At 41.6% G+C, this 14,190-nt stretch overlaps 1 protein-coding gene across 2 annotated transcripts in view; it reads left to right on the top strand.

Annotated features, from left to right (window-relative positions):
- Positions 1-901: 901 nt before the first annotated feature.
- Positions 902-14,190, top strand: part of PPP1R13B (protein phosphatase 1 regulatory subunit 13B) — a 74,664-nt gene continuing 61,375 nt past the window's right edge. Inside the window, exon 1 of one of the 2 annotated variants that reach the window (XM_087747850.1) lies at positions 902-1,736. In XM_087747850.1, the coding sequence (XP_087603976.1) occupies positions 1,728-1,736 (9 nt within the window). In that variant the 5' untranslated portion in view covers positions 902-1,727. Of the gene's footprint in view, positions 1,737-1,776; positions 2,249-14,190 lie in introns of those variants that run through there. The other variant, XM_087747854.1, reaches the window with a different exon arrangement.

The raw sequence follows: 14,190 nt of genomic DNA, 5'->3' as shown, positions 1-14,190 counted from the left end.
TAATCGGTTTTTCCCGTAGGACCAATTTATTAAAAGAAGCAGAAGCTTTGACCTCTCACAAAGCTGACACCAGAGCCCGCAAATACACTGACAATGATACGCGATGAAATCTTAGGCATGTATATATTAAGATAATTGACACAATTATCTGGTATAGAATCTTACATTTATAGGTTACATTTAACATACAAGCTCATATACGAGATGAATATGCTACCATCACTTACCCTCAAAGACTTATAGAAACAGTATCTAAGCTCCTCTCAAAAACTTCCCGAGCTATCATTTTTTTCACTCCTGGCTGAGATCTGTCACGGCATTCTACAAATAAAGTAACCAAGACTGGAAAGCAGCCGTTTACAGAAACAGCTGAAGCGTTGGGTAGGTCCATGTGTTTTGTAGATCAGGATTTGAGGCTCGCAGCAATATGAAATTTGTCTACATTGCATGTGTTGCAGTACTGGCATATGGCGATGTTTTGACTTAGAGTTGAGCTTGACTTCTTCCAAGCTGTTAACTTTCATCTTGCTGTTGTAGCTCGGCAGAACGAGACACCAGAAAATGAGGAAACTAAACCTTGCTTTCAAACACCAGACCAAGTCTCGTAGCAGCCTGACGTCAGGGCCCCGAACAGGAGCACCTTCTCTCCTGCTGTGGAGGGAGTTTTGTACATCGGACACATTTCACACGTAACGCACGGGAGAGCGGACGGTAAAACGAGGGTGACGCCAGAGGTGACGTTACTCTAGCCACAACGACCGGCTACGCGCCGAGGCGTTTCGGTAGACGGAGAGCAGCTGTCGGAAAGCGGCCTGCCCTGCGGGCTGGCACCGCGCTGTGCCCGGCCCCCGCGGGAGCCCAGCGACCGCCGCCTCACCTCCCGGCTCCCCCCGCCGGCCCCCGCACGCCCGGGTCGCGCCTCGCTCCTCCGCGCCCCAGCCCGGCCGCTCGCCTGCGCAGCCGCTGGGCCGGGCCGGGCCGGGCCGGGCGGAGCCGCCCCGCCGCCACCGCATTCCCCGCATTCCCGGGGCAGAAAGCGCCCAGGGCCGCTGCCCCTTCCTCCACCGCCGGGGCCCGCGGGCGACCGGCCCCGGGCAGCCCGCCCAGAGGAGGCAGAGCCCGGCCCGGGGGCAGGGCGGCGCAGCACTGGGGGAGAAGAGGAGACCGGAGCCGCGGGAAGAACCGGCGGGACGGGGCCCACGCGAAACACGGAGCCGGGGCCGAGGACGAAGAGGGGGTCCTGGCGGGTCCGCGAGGGAACCTCCCCCCGCCGCGCCGCGCCCGCGCTCACGTGCCGCACCGGAGCGCGCGCCCCCGCGCGAGCTCCCTCCCCACGCGGGCCGTGTGCGCGCCTCCCGCCGCCCCGCCCTCGGCTCGTCCCGCCTCGGCCAATGAGGCCGCGGCGGCGGTTAACCCCTGGCGGGGCGGCGCGGCGCGGGCGGAGCGGAGCAGGAAGCGCTGAGGGAAGGAGGCAGGGAGGCCGCCGCCGCCGCGCTGAGGAGGAGGCGGAGGAGGGGGGTTGGGATCCCGGCCGCCGCTGCTGCCTTCGCCTCTTCCTTCCGTCCGCTGTGGGGAGCGAGGCGCGCGGGAGGCACCTGTCACAGCCGCCAGGGCGAGCGCAGCGTCCTCCACCGTGAGAGGCGGCGGCGGCGGCAGGAGAGGCCCGGCACGGCACGGCACGGCACGGCGGCAGCCTCGGCGGGGCTGGCTGAGGGACGGCTGCGGAGATGATGCCGGTGAGTGGGAAGGGGCCGAGTTCGCGTCGTCGCCTTCCCGGCCTGGCGGCGCGCTGCCGGGCGGTGGGACGCCTTGCCTTTTCCTGCGGGGCCGGCGGCGGCGGATGGAGCGCGCGGCGCCGCCGTCATCCCCGCCTGCGCCCCGGCCAGCTGGGACAGAGGGCGACGGTGCTGCGGAGCCGCCGTCAGGCTCCCCGGCGGGGGTGGGGCCGTCGGTCACCGCCGTCCCCGGCTTCTGGGGGGACGCGACCCGCTCCCGCGCCTCCCCTCAGCGAGGGAATGCCGCCCCCCGCCGCCGGCCGAGCCGCTCTCGGCGTTGCACCGGCCGTGACAGGTCCAGGGCCGCGTCTCCCCGGGCTCTGCCGTCCCCTCTGCCTGGCGGGGCTCCTTCCCCGCCGCCCGGCGCCCTCTTGCGCCCGCGGCAGTTTCGGTGGGGGGCAGCGGGGAGCGCAGGTTCCGCCGTCCGGGCATGGGCCGGCGGGAGGACCGGCTGCTGGCCGCCGAGGCCCGGTGCGAGGCGTGGGTGGGTTTGCTGTGTTTGTGTGAGCGGGCGTGCGTGGGGGCTCTGTGTGTGTGTGTGTGTTTGTTTGTTTGTTTGGGGTTTTTCCTTCCAAACACCGGGTTTTCGCCGCCCGGGCGTGGGGAAGGGTTAACCAGTCCCGGGGCAGGCGGCCCCGGCCCCTCGGCCGGTTGTCAGGCGGGTGCAGGCGGCAGCTTCATTTCAGCCTCGCCACCTCTGAGGGGAAGGCGGTCTCCCTCCTCGGTTTCTGCCACCTCTTTTGTGAAACCGGCGCTTATTTATCGAAGATAAAACCTTTCATTTCCCCGCAAACAACCTTGATTGTCTTCTCCGTTTCCTTCCCCTCTCTTTCCCTCCCCCCGTCGCTGTGGGCTGATGCAGTGGTCAGAAGAGAGTTGTTCCTGATGACTGTTCGTTTTATGACAGGATCCTCCGAGACTGAGTAATAAACAATTGCATTCTTTTTGGTGATTTCTTTCAAACTCTGTTTGATCTCAAATGTGGGTTTATGAGATACTCCATATAAGGGAGTATCTCCCGTGTTTTCTCCAATTCCAATAGAAACGAGCTTTTTATTTACAGTTCCTCTGCAGTGTTTGCAACCGAAGCACTGCAGCGTAATGCTTTTTGGTGACAGTATTAAAGACGTCTTTTAGAAAATTTCATGGCTCTAACTTTGTTTCATGACTGAGAGGAGGAAATAAATAGCTCAAACTAGATGTAAAATTTCAGATTGGAGAGTACAGGTAGTGTTTAAAAAACAGGTATTATGACAAGCTTTCTAACATCATATGCTTTTTAACTTCCAACTGCTAGGTACCAAAATATTCTGTTGTTAGTGTACAAGAATTTCAGTGCACTAGGCACACTAGAAACCAGCAACAAAGTTCATTGAGTTACAGGCTTGTTCTATAAACATATGGATGTTAGCTTGTAAAAACAAAAACAAGGTGACTGTCAGCTTTTTCAGCTTCCATCGCAACTTGGGTTATGCTTTACATTCATAAAATTCTTATTGAAAGCCTAGTATGCCAATGACAGGCTAAGTCCGAACAAATGTATTTGCTTGCCGTTACTAACCCATGTGTGGGTTTCAGGCTAATATCATAGCTTCCGTAGTGCAGTGATTGACTTTTTAGAAAAAGTTTTTGGTTGTTTTTTGTTGTTTGTTTTTGGTTGTTTTTTGTCTTTTTTTTTTTTTACCTATTTGAGTGTTTCTGCCAGTGTCTCGTGTTACCTTCATGGTTGTTTAAATGTGGCAGTTGTTTGTGCTTATTGGAAGGTGTTAGAAGATTGAGACTTTTTATTATGTTTTTGAAACATACTTCAAAGCATTATTAATACTAACGGCTGAATTTTAATCAAAACAAATTACCTTGCTACAATGGTAGTAATGTTGCAGGTTAGAGCTTACTGAGTCTGAATCCTAAATTAATAAATATTTTACTTTTCTGAAGAGCTCTTAGATGCTGTTATGGACAGTCTATCATAAGGTCGTCAGGAATATGTGTATTTAAATGGACACAGTGATAGTGCCTTTAGTCTTCCAGTTTCTCATCCCAGGTCTTTTATTTCTGGACTGCAAGGATGAAAAAAATCAACCCCATTTACTGGAATAATCAACAGATAATATCAAAATAATGTGAACATATGGCTGTAGAACTGGACCAAATGTTTTGGGTTTTTTTACTGGAGATTTTGTATTCTGAAAAGGGAAAGGCTAGTGATCTAACTTGTTATGTGGTGGAATTCCTGGAATTCATATTCATAGAAGCTTTTTTCCTCCCTGATCCTATTTTTTTTTTTTTTAATAATTAACAGAAGTACATAATAGCAAGAGGAGAGATTTCAATGCTACTAGACTTGAACTGTTCTAACAAGTAGTTATCACTACAGTTTAGTGTCAACAAATTAAACTGAAATGTTATCAAACTTTTCTAGTTTCTTATGACTTGCATTTATCAGATTTCAAGTAATTGATTGAGGCCATTTTTGGATTGGTAATTTTTTTACATTCTGTATAACGATTTTTAAGAATAAAGTCATATCTGAAGCATGTAAAATGAAATGATCTCTTTTCCTCTCTTCCTGTGTTTTGCTGTTGGTGATTCCCCCCCCCCCCCCCCCCCCATAGGGAACAGAACTATTTTTGAGAGATTTTTATCAGTTATGATTTCTTTTGTGACCGGGATACTTCCTTCTCTGTTCTTTAACATCCTTTCCATATAAGTTCATATTGCTTAGTCTATTTTGTTTTCCAATAATATAAAAATAACTATATTCTTGGTTCTGAACGCAGTTGGGCTTCAAGAAGTAGTAATGATTTGGACTGCGTTTTTCTCACCGATTGTTTTTTGCTTTGCTGACAAGTCACATCCATCATAAACTCTTTCATTGCCTTCAGGACATAAGGGCTATATGTATGATGAGCTTATGATGCTACACTGAATATCACCTCTACTAAGGAACTTGCTAAAGGCGTTGCTATAAGTATGCCTTGAATACAGTGATTGTTTTTTTCACTGAAAAAAGGTTAGTATTTATTGCATTCTTAGAATAAAATGTGCAAGCCCAGAACTATGTGATATCCTTTCAAACAGGAAATATTTTGGGTTAAAACAGCCACGGTTGTATTTTGTTTGCAAAAGTATTGTGGATGTAGCTCCTCTTTCAGCCACATAATCTATAACCTGTTCAGAGGAGCCTATTTTTCTTTTTTTCTTTTTTTTTTTTCTTTTTTTTCCTTTTATTCTGCCCCACTATGGTTTTTTAGGTGGGACTTTAGATTTTGTTTTTGGAAGAGCGTTGGAAATTTTTCCTTAAAGAATGCAATTAATGCTTTTTCTTCTGGTAGTTCCAGAATTGCCTCTGCTGGCAAGTATTAGCCATATTCCTTGGACACTAGGGTGCAGACAAGAAAAAGCCACTTACGAGGAGACTGTTTTCCTACTTAAGAAGAGATACAGTGGAAGAAGGAACTGCTACGGTTGAGAAGTATATATAACACTTCCTATTTCTTACCTGAATTTTGGTTATCATTCTTTTAGAGCGTATGTGAGGTAACATATCGTGCCAAAGGCATAGAACTACGTAGAGTCTTTACACCATCAGTAAGGTGATAGGAGAGGCGTGGTGGATGCTGTGTAAGAAATTGTGATGGACTGAATCTCTTAGGAGGAATAGTTAGTATTGTATATTCCCCTGAGAGGAACAGTTAGTATTGCATATTCCCTTGCACCTATTGCTGCAGAGCTTTTCTGGTTTTGCCTTTAACTTAATTGAGAGAAATCAATATCAGTGAGGTCACAGCCAGCATTCACGTTTTTGAATGCATCTAGGAGGAACCTTGCGGGACTTCGTGCGAGGTTTAGAGTCAGACTTGTTGGACGCATCTATTTTTATGTGTAGGATTGGGTGGTTGTGTTTGTTGTTTTAACAGAAGTGAGAGTGAAAACTTTGGACAGTGTTTAGTGATGTCTTTTTTTTTTTTTTGTCTAGTTAATTTTGTGTGACACCACAGCTCTTCTCCAAAGATGACCGTGACTGATGCGTATTTTATGTTAGACTAGACAATATATAAGTGAATCTCGAGTATTACAGTGTGCATTAATATCTTCTTAATTGCAATGTATGTTCCTGACCTACGAAGACAGATAACATGACTGATAAAACACAAACCAAAGATGGATATCTGCAGTAGTTAGTTTTGAATTAAGCTATTTTCCAGGTGAATTAAGAAAAAGGGGGTTTTGTTGTGGGGTTTGTTTGAGTTTTTTTTGTTGTTTATTTAGTTACACCTAATTTAAAACCAAAATATTTTCAAATCAGTGTACACTATTCTTTTCCCTTAGGAAGGTCACTGCTAATATAGTGCTATGTTGTAAAAGTCTAAAGGAAGATGTGCCACTTTAATACACTTAAATTAATATTAGGAATTTTCAGTGATGTTGAGATAAAATATGTTGCGATTAATGCAGTGCTGTATAGTTATCAGCAACACTGATATCATCCTTGTTTGCTGAATAAATTTGAACTGACTGTAGAGAATAATTTGCAAGTTTATCAGCCATTATTAATGGAGTTATTTATTGCAACAAAGCTTAAAGGCCATTTCATGGTTTTTTGGATCATGTCAGTGTTTTTTTAGGATGCTAGAATATGGCCTATTCTGTGGTAAAAATATGCTCATCAGCTTCACCATCTCAATGAAAAGTACTATTCATAGGCTACTCTGTTAATAGAATATTTAAATATATTTAATAGATACATGTGGATTCTAATGAAACATATGAGAAAATTTTGAGGGAAAGGATGCTCTCTATTAATGTCTCTTCATAGATTAACATAGATGAGATTGTTGCTTACTGCAGACTTTAGAGAGAATAGGTAGTTATTTGACAACAAAATGCCATTCCACCAGATTGAGTTGTGTTAATCTAACAAATTCAAGTTTGATGTGTAATATAGGCCTTCTTACTATATTATAAAAAACCATTCTAGCTTATTATTTTATTTATATTAATATATCATGCAGCTGTGGAACAGCACCCATTATGTTGGGTTGTCCATACATAGAATAAAGACAGTGCCTTTTTTGAAGAATTTGCAGTCTAATGCTTGGTATTAAAATCAAAGTTTGCATTTACTATCTTTTTAAACATTCAGGGATTTTTAGATCTATTTTTTTTTTGTCCTTAAAAGCTGGAGGCAGCTTCAGAAATAAAAAATAATTGTTCAGAGTGGAGGTTTGAAGAAGCAAACAAATTGTTGCCTAATTGAGGAAGGGGGAGAAGGAGAAGGTGTCTTGTTCCCCCTCCATCATGACTCGCTGTTGGAATTTACAAGTCTTACATGTTTGTCTAAATTAAAAGCTTAGTATTACCATACAGTAATTACTAGCACAGGATAGCTCAAAATACTTCAACTCTAACTGAATAAGCTAGCCTGGGATATAGGAGATTCATTCTTGGGCTTTTGTCAGACCCCAGCAAGTAAGATTCCCCCCCCCCCCCCCTTAAACTAGAAAATGATATTATTAGGTAATTTCAAGTATCTTTAAAATCTTTCTTCACTTCTTTTAGGAACAGCTTTTCCATCAGTCTTGAATCCTGTGTCTCACTAATTCTTAAATTATACGATTTTTAAGTAAATAAATATTATAAAATATTAATTTTAACTCTTCAAGTTGGTACATTTTTCTGGTAGCTTGGAAACCTGTCATTAGAATCAATTAAACTTGGAAGCATGTAATGCCCTTTAATGTGTTAGGCAATATATCCGTGGAATGTACTCAATGTTTTGAGCTCCTGAAAGCAATTTTTTTATGACAGACAATAATAGAATTATATTGTGCAATAATAGACACCATCCTTCAGAAGTAGATTTGTGTGTCAAAAGCAACAATGCTACCAGGAGGACAAAGTGTAAATTCTATAGTTCGAAGGACAAGCAAGAATACGAACTGCTTAGTGGAGGAAAAGAATTGTTTTGAACATCAATCTTCAAGTCACTTTACCTAGATTTCAAGTCACTATTTGTTTTCTTAAATCGTGCTTAGCAGGAAGTACATGTAACCTTGCTTGGATGAGAGAGTGCAGGTTTATCATTGTGGTGCAGTGGGATGTTGGAGCAACTGAATTCCTTTCAGGGCTGAGGTTTCACAAGAGGGATGAGCTGGGTTAACCATTTCCTCCGGCCGGTGGAAGAGGCTGTTTCCTCTTCCTTGCTGCTCATTCCCACCGTTTGCTTTGAATGGCCTGCAATGCTTGTCTCAGTAAACTGATCCAGGTCACTAAAAATGTAAAAAATAGTTGTATCCAAAGAATGCTGAAGTGATATATGTACATGCACATATATATATATATATATATGTATATTTTGCCAGGCTAGTGCGTTAAATCGGCTTGTACTGTGACTATTGTATTGTTCATGCTGGTACAGGAGGGAGCAGGTCACTTGGCTGAGATTGATAATGGAGAAAGGGATAGAGAAGTGGAATCTCGCCCTTTCAGTATTTTTGTTTATTCAGTTTACTTTATTGTGGAGCTGTACCCCAGGCGACATATTTTGAACTTTGGTCTCTGGCTATTTAGCAGGTGAGTAGAACAGTGAAGCAAAACTAAAGATCTCTGCAGTGCAGTAACATTGTTACTTCAGAGATAAGTTTTCACTGGTTTTCACATCTTTATTGGGTATCCAGTAACACTTTATATTTTCCCTGAAACAAGAGCAAGTAAGGGATATTGGTTTTTTGGTAATATGTGTGGTCTTTGAGGAGATCTTGAGAAACAAATGTAAAGTTGGGACCAAAAAAAGGAAAAGCAATAAAACTTCGGTGGCAGTCATTAGTCAGCTGTCATTTTTTCCCCCACTTGGCAGTATTGCATTCCTTCTGGTTTCTGCCCGTTATTTTCTTATTCTCTAAAATTCGTAGTGTAATTTAGCCTAGTTCTTCAGTAGTGGAAGTACAATTAAGATTTTTTTAGTTTCCAATTCATTGCTTTGCTTAGCTGCGGAATTCTATTTATGTGTGAGGAGACTGTAGCTATAAAACTAACATTTTATTTAAGGAATTCCAACTTCAGCAGGAAACAATTAAATCTAAATTTGTATATGTTGCAGACACTCTATTTCACCTATGTATCCTTAAGTTTGACAAGAGTATTTCAGCTTTCACATGACTAAACTATTGTTTATAAATTGAGAATGGGGGAAACTGAGGCTTCAGTCTTGTGTAGGTGAAATTAATGTAATTGCAGGGGCTGCTGTAGTTCTGCCTCCCTATACTGCCCCCTCTCTTGTATTGGCTCTGGTATTTATCTGATTCTGTGCAGAGCTGTCTCAGTATGCGAACTCAGCAGGAAGTTGTTTGCTTTTGCCTTTTTTTTTTTTTTTTTTTTTTTGTCAGGGTACTTTTCTGCCAGCGGAGCACACTGAAACCGACTCAGTGCAGGGTCAGATAAGCGCTGGAACCAGCACAAGAGAGAGCAGAAATGCATAGATTGCAGGAAGGATGTAATCAGTTTTACCAGTTTACGTTGCTGGGACTTTTCAGCCTGAAAAAACTCCGTGGTGGTGAATGAATGTGGTGAGATATGTCTAGATGATTTTGGTATGTAATCCATGTCCCAAGTGGCAAAGAACAGTAACTTCCCTGCTCTCTGAAATCAAAACAAGGAAAACAGTGCAGTGCCCAAGGTCTCTGCCAGGCTGATCTAGAATTTCTCCAATCCCAAATCCCATGGGCTGAGCCCAGTGCATTGACTAGCATCTGAATTAATTCAGTGTTCTACTCTCCTGGGAGCCAATTTTTGACACTTCAAGACCAGCAAACCTCGCTCTCCTAAAAACCAGAATGTATGTCCAGACCTACTAAGGTGAATAGCTGAAAATTGTTGAGAGTTATAGTATTAGACCAAAAAAAAGCAGTAGACAGGGCTGCATTATTAATATGTGGAGAAAAGCATTGCCTGCATTGCTCTCTGATGTTTAAAGGGAAAGAAATAGGGTGGTTTGAGACTAGCAAAGTTTACCATAGCTATTAAGTACAGGCTTACCTGCATATAAATATAGTTTTTTTTAATTTCTCAAAGAAGCTGGGTTAAGTCTTAGTTTAGAATAACAGGTACAGGTTAAGTTGAGAAGACACACTTTGAATGCATGTTTGCATGAGAAAATCCTTTTCTAATTCTGTTTCCTAATGCAATTTGTCTAATTTATGATTTAAGACAGTGCTGCACCTGTTGGCATTCTTACTCCTGTTCTGAAGGTGATGCTTTCAGCATACTTAGGGTACTTTCAACATAGTTCAGCCTCTTTTTTTCTACCTCCTCCTTCCCCATGCTTACGACTTAAAAAAACCCCAAAAAACAGGCTTCAGAAAGTGTATCTGGCTATCTTGTAAAATCTTAACCAGGGTGTTGGTCAAAACCTGACCTGAATCTATCCCATCTAGCCAAAGATAAGGATTTTCAAATTACTTAAATTCAAAGCATTGTCATAATATGTCTTTAATAAATGTTATTAATATCTCAGTCGCTTCTTTTGAAAAGATCTGTAAGGAGAGGATATTTGTACATTGTTATGGTATAATTGATGTCTATAAAATGGTTGGCAGGCTGTTAGCATTTTATAGAGAGAAGAATGTGATAGCCAGAGCATATACTGTGTGATGATGTGGGCAGCATAGGAAACTAGTATCTCTAATAAGTTTAAACAGTTCAACTAGTGATGACTTGCCTGAAACTAAGTTACCCACTGAACAGCTTAGCTAACTTGTTATTTGGGCATCTGAGAAAGTACTAGCACCTATGAACCAAGAGCCATTTCTTACAAATCCTGTAAGATAATTTTTATAGTACACAGGTATGTTAGATACTTAGCTTAGTCAAATATATACTTAGAAATAGTCAAACAGGGTTCTCTGTTAAAATTGCTATTCAGATACATCGACAGAGAAGTAGTTAGATTTTCCTGCTGTGTATTTAAAAACAGCAAGTTCTTGGAATTGAAATTTTGGATGATTCTGCAGGCTAACGAATGGGTTAATTACCATTCAGGCTCCAAACAGTTGGACTGTATGTACACTTTGGGAGATTATTGAATTCTTGAAACAGTGTCTTATAAAAATAAACTATGAAACTCATCTCTGTATGCAGCTTCATCTCTGCATGCAGCTCCGAATGTCTCAGCATGCCTGATGCTTAATTTCCTTACGTACTGCTTTGTTGTCCCAAGTTACCTACATTTCAGAAAATTTAAGCTGCAACTCTGAATCATGTACTTCTGATAGGGGAAAAAAGATCTGGAATGGTTGACCTCCTTTACACTTCTAAATCATGTCAGGATCAATGCAATTATTTTAAAACCATATCATAGGGGTTGGTGTCTATTCTAGCCCATGTCACTTGGAAATCTTTTCAGTCCTTTTTCTGACTAGCTTCTTGGTGTACTAACACTGCAGTGTATTTACCATTTTATTGTCATTTATCACCACTTCAGCAAGAGCTTGTTAGATATGGGAATATGCTATAAAAATCCAAGCTTTGCGTTGAAACAAATCAGTTTCAAGTCTGTTGCTTGCAATGCTCTCCCCAACCCCGCCAAATTCCTGACTGCAGCACTTTATTTTTACTTTTTTTTTTTCCCCCCCAGGTGGTGGAGAGCAGTAGTATTTGGTTTTTTAGCACTGATAGGAGGTAAAGTGGTGAAGAAGGTTTGAATCAGTTTAAGCTCTGAATTATAAACTGCTCTGTTTACCCCCATGTGATTTTGGAGTCCAACTTCAATACTTACATAGGAATAATTTAATTTATGTATCACCTAATGTGCTTTTGCTCATTTTTAGTTAAACATAAAGAACTTCTGAATTTGACTCACTTTCACGTTTACCAACCTTTAGACTACTTTGATATCCTTTTTATAGTGAATTGTTTGTATTTATGGTACAAAATTATAGTCTGAAAAAACACTTTAAGGGACATAAAAGACACGCTAAATCAGAGGATTTATTTTACAGTGTTTCTAATATGGTATTTTTGTGTTTCTGGGTGTTTTATAACATTCAACATAACAAATCTTTGTGATTTGAGTCTTCAACGCATTACAGGCTTACCCCCATTTACTGCTGCTCCCTTCCCCTGGTCACCTGAAGCTACCAAATACTGCTCAGTTTCCTCTCTGAGTTCTGAACAACTGAGGCACCTTGGCACAAAATTACAAGTAAGCTTGATCTGGAGTGTATGTACTTGCCCGTATCTTTTCAGAAGCAGAAAAAAACTTTTGGTCAGCTTTTTCTTATTATCTCACAAATGATACAGAAACTTTTCAAGCAGTGAGGTCTCAACAGCCTCTTTTCTTCCAGAGCTCAGGGATGAGAGTGTTCTGATTGTGTCTGAATTTCTTTATAAACCTTTTGTCTTCATTTTCCCACCTGAAGCGGGGACCAAAGTCATTCAGTCATCGTCCTTGTTTTGTTAAGTACTACAGTTTTGTGAGAAAAGATGCCTTCAAATATGTGAAAGAACACAAAAATGTGAATATTGTCATGTAGCTATGTATGTTTTAATATATCAGTGTCTGTAGTCATACTGGAATAAACAGTCTGATATGCTGGGGACTTAGGGATGCTACTGTGTTTCTAACATCATTTAGAGAGCAATTGGTAAAATCCCTTCCATACACCGCTCCCCCCCCCCCCCCCCGGAAAAAGAGCATGCTAACCACAGTTTCTGTTTTGAATGTATGTATTTGACATGTTTAAATCAAATTCTTTTTCACTTTATTTTCTTATTGGAAAAAGGAAATGCGCTCACCACAAATCATACTCTGCATAGGTTACTGAGCATGCAGTTGTTATAGTGTAATAGAACATCACATTTTTACCTCAGTAGAATAGATTTAAGAAAAACATAAACTGTCAGGTTACGTAAGTGGAAATGATAAGTAAATCTAGGTACCTGTTTCATCAAGTATTATTAATTTACAATGACCTGTGAAAAAATGATGTTTGATTGGGGCTCTTTGGATTTTGTTTGTTTGGTTGGTTTTTTGTTTTTCTTTTCCCAGTATGATCCACGGATCTTTGATTGATTGTACTGGAGAAACTGAAAGAGACTGTATAAAAGCAAACAAACTGATTTTTTACTATCTTTATCTTATGTGCAAGTTCTAATAAGTTAACTTTCATCTGGCAGTAATCTTAAGGTGTCTGTTTAAATTAAATTTCCACAAACGTGGAAAAGCTTAGCTTAGAAGGCCTCTGTGCAATCATTCACATTTGTAGTTAAGCATGTTCAAAATAAATGAATTGTACATTTGCATATTAGGCATTTACAATATAGCTTATATAGCAGGAGAAAAGAAGTTAAAATAGTGGGGGGGAAGATAGGGTGGCAAAGTGGAACAAAAGTTATTAAAACAAGTAAGCCTTAGTTTAAGTTACTGATACCCTGCATCCAGTGTTGTATTTTATTCCTTCTGAACTCTTGGGTTTCTTTATACTTGTCCATTGCTTCTCTGTGTATTCTTAGTTGCTCACATCCACTAATTTTAATCTATAGATTTATGTTAAGTAGTTTTCCATTTTGTGTAGATATTTGATGTAAAGTTGTTTACATTTTAGGGAATTATACTTTGAGTTACACCTCATATTCTTTTTCCTACATCATTCCAGTGGTTTCCAGAGGTCATGAGTGTCTTCATGTTAAAATGCTTTGGTAGGATCATAGACTTTACTTCACTTTCCTACTGAGTGATTTACATAATCTGCAGATATATAGTTTTGCTTTGTGACATGGGGCAAGTCCTTTTGGAGCTTATGTAGTTTTTAATATGGCATCAAAACTTAGGTCTATGAAATACTGCATGTACCTCACCTCCTTCATTTAGAACACTCAAAACCTTTTTATGTTTTTGAGGGGAAAATCCCCTTGTTTCTTTAATTTAGGATTTTGAGGCTGATAATACATTAAGCAACCAGAGGCTGTGGTATCCTTATCTCTCTACATATATTCTACATTTATATTTACCTACCTAACAGTAATGGTTATAAATCAGTCAGCCAAATAACTGCACTGGATCAGCTACTCAATATGGAGACAATGCGTCTATGGGCTATATGAGAGAAAATAATGGCCTACACTGTGCTTCTATTGTTTTTATTATTTATCTGATTTAACAAACTACACATAGGTGTTTTCAGTTATTTCAGAAGGGAGGGTGCAGGATAAAAGGGAAGTTCAGTGACACATGTTTATTTTAGTTCATATTCCCTGTTGAAAGAACGCAGTTATCCAATAGGGATGGCAGGCTTTTGTTTTGGGCCCTCCCATATACTTCTGGTCTGCGTCTGTATGTCATGCCTTTCTATTGCAAGTGAGGCCTCCGTAAGTTTTGGGGGTTTGTCTAGAAGAATTCAGCCAGTAGCCATAGTTG

The sequence above is a fragment of the Nipponia nippon genome, unplaced genomic scaffold, assembly GCF_047370975.1.
Source record: "Nipponia nippon isolate SJK-2023a ecotype South Korea unplaced genomic scaffold, ASM4737097v1 scaffold_11, whole genome shotgun sequence".
Lineage (NCBI taxonomy): Eukaryota > Metazoa > Chordata > Aves > Pelecaniformes > Threskiornithidae > Nipponia > Nipponia nippon.
Note: the sequence above shows the minus strand (reverse complement) of the source record. Positions and strands in the feature narration are given on the sequence as shown.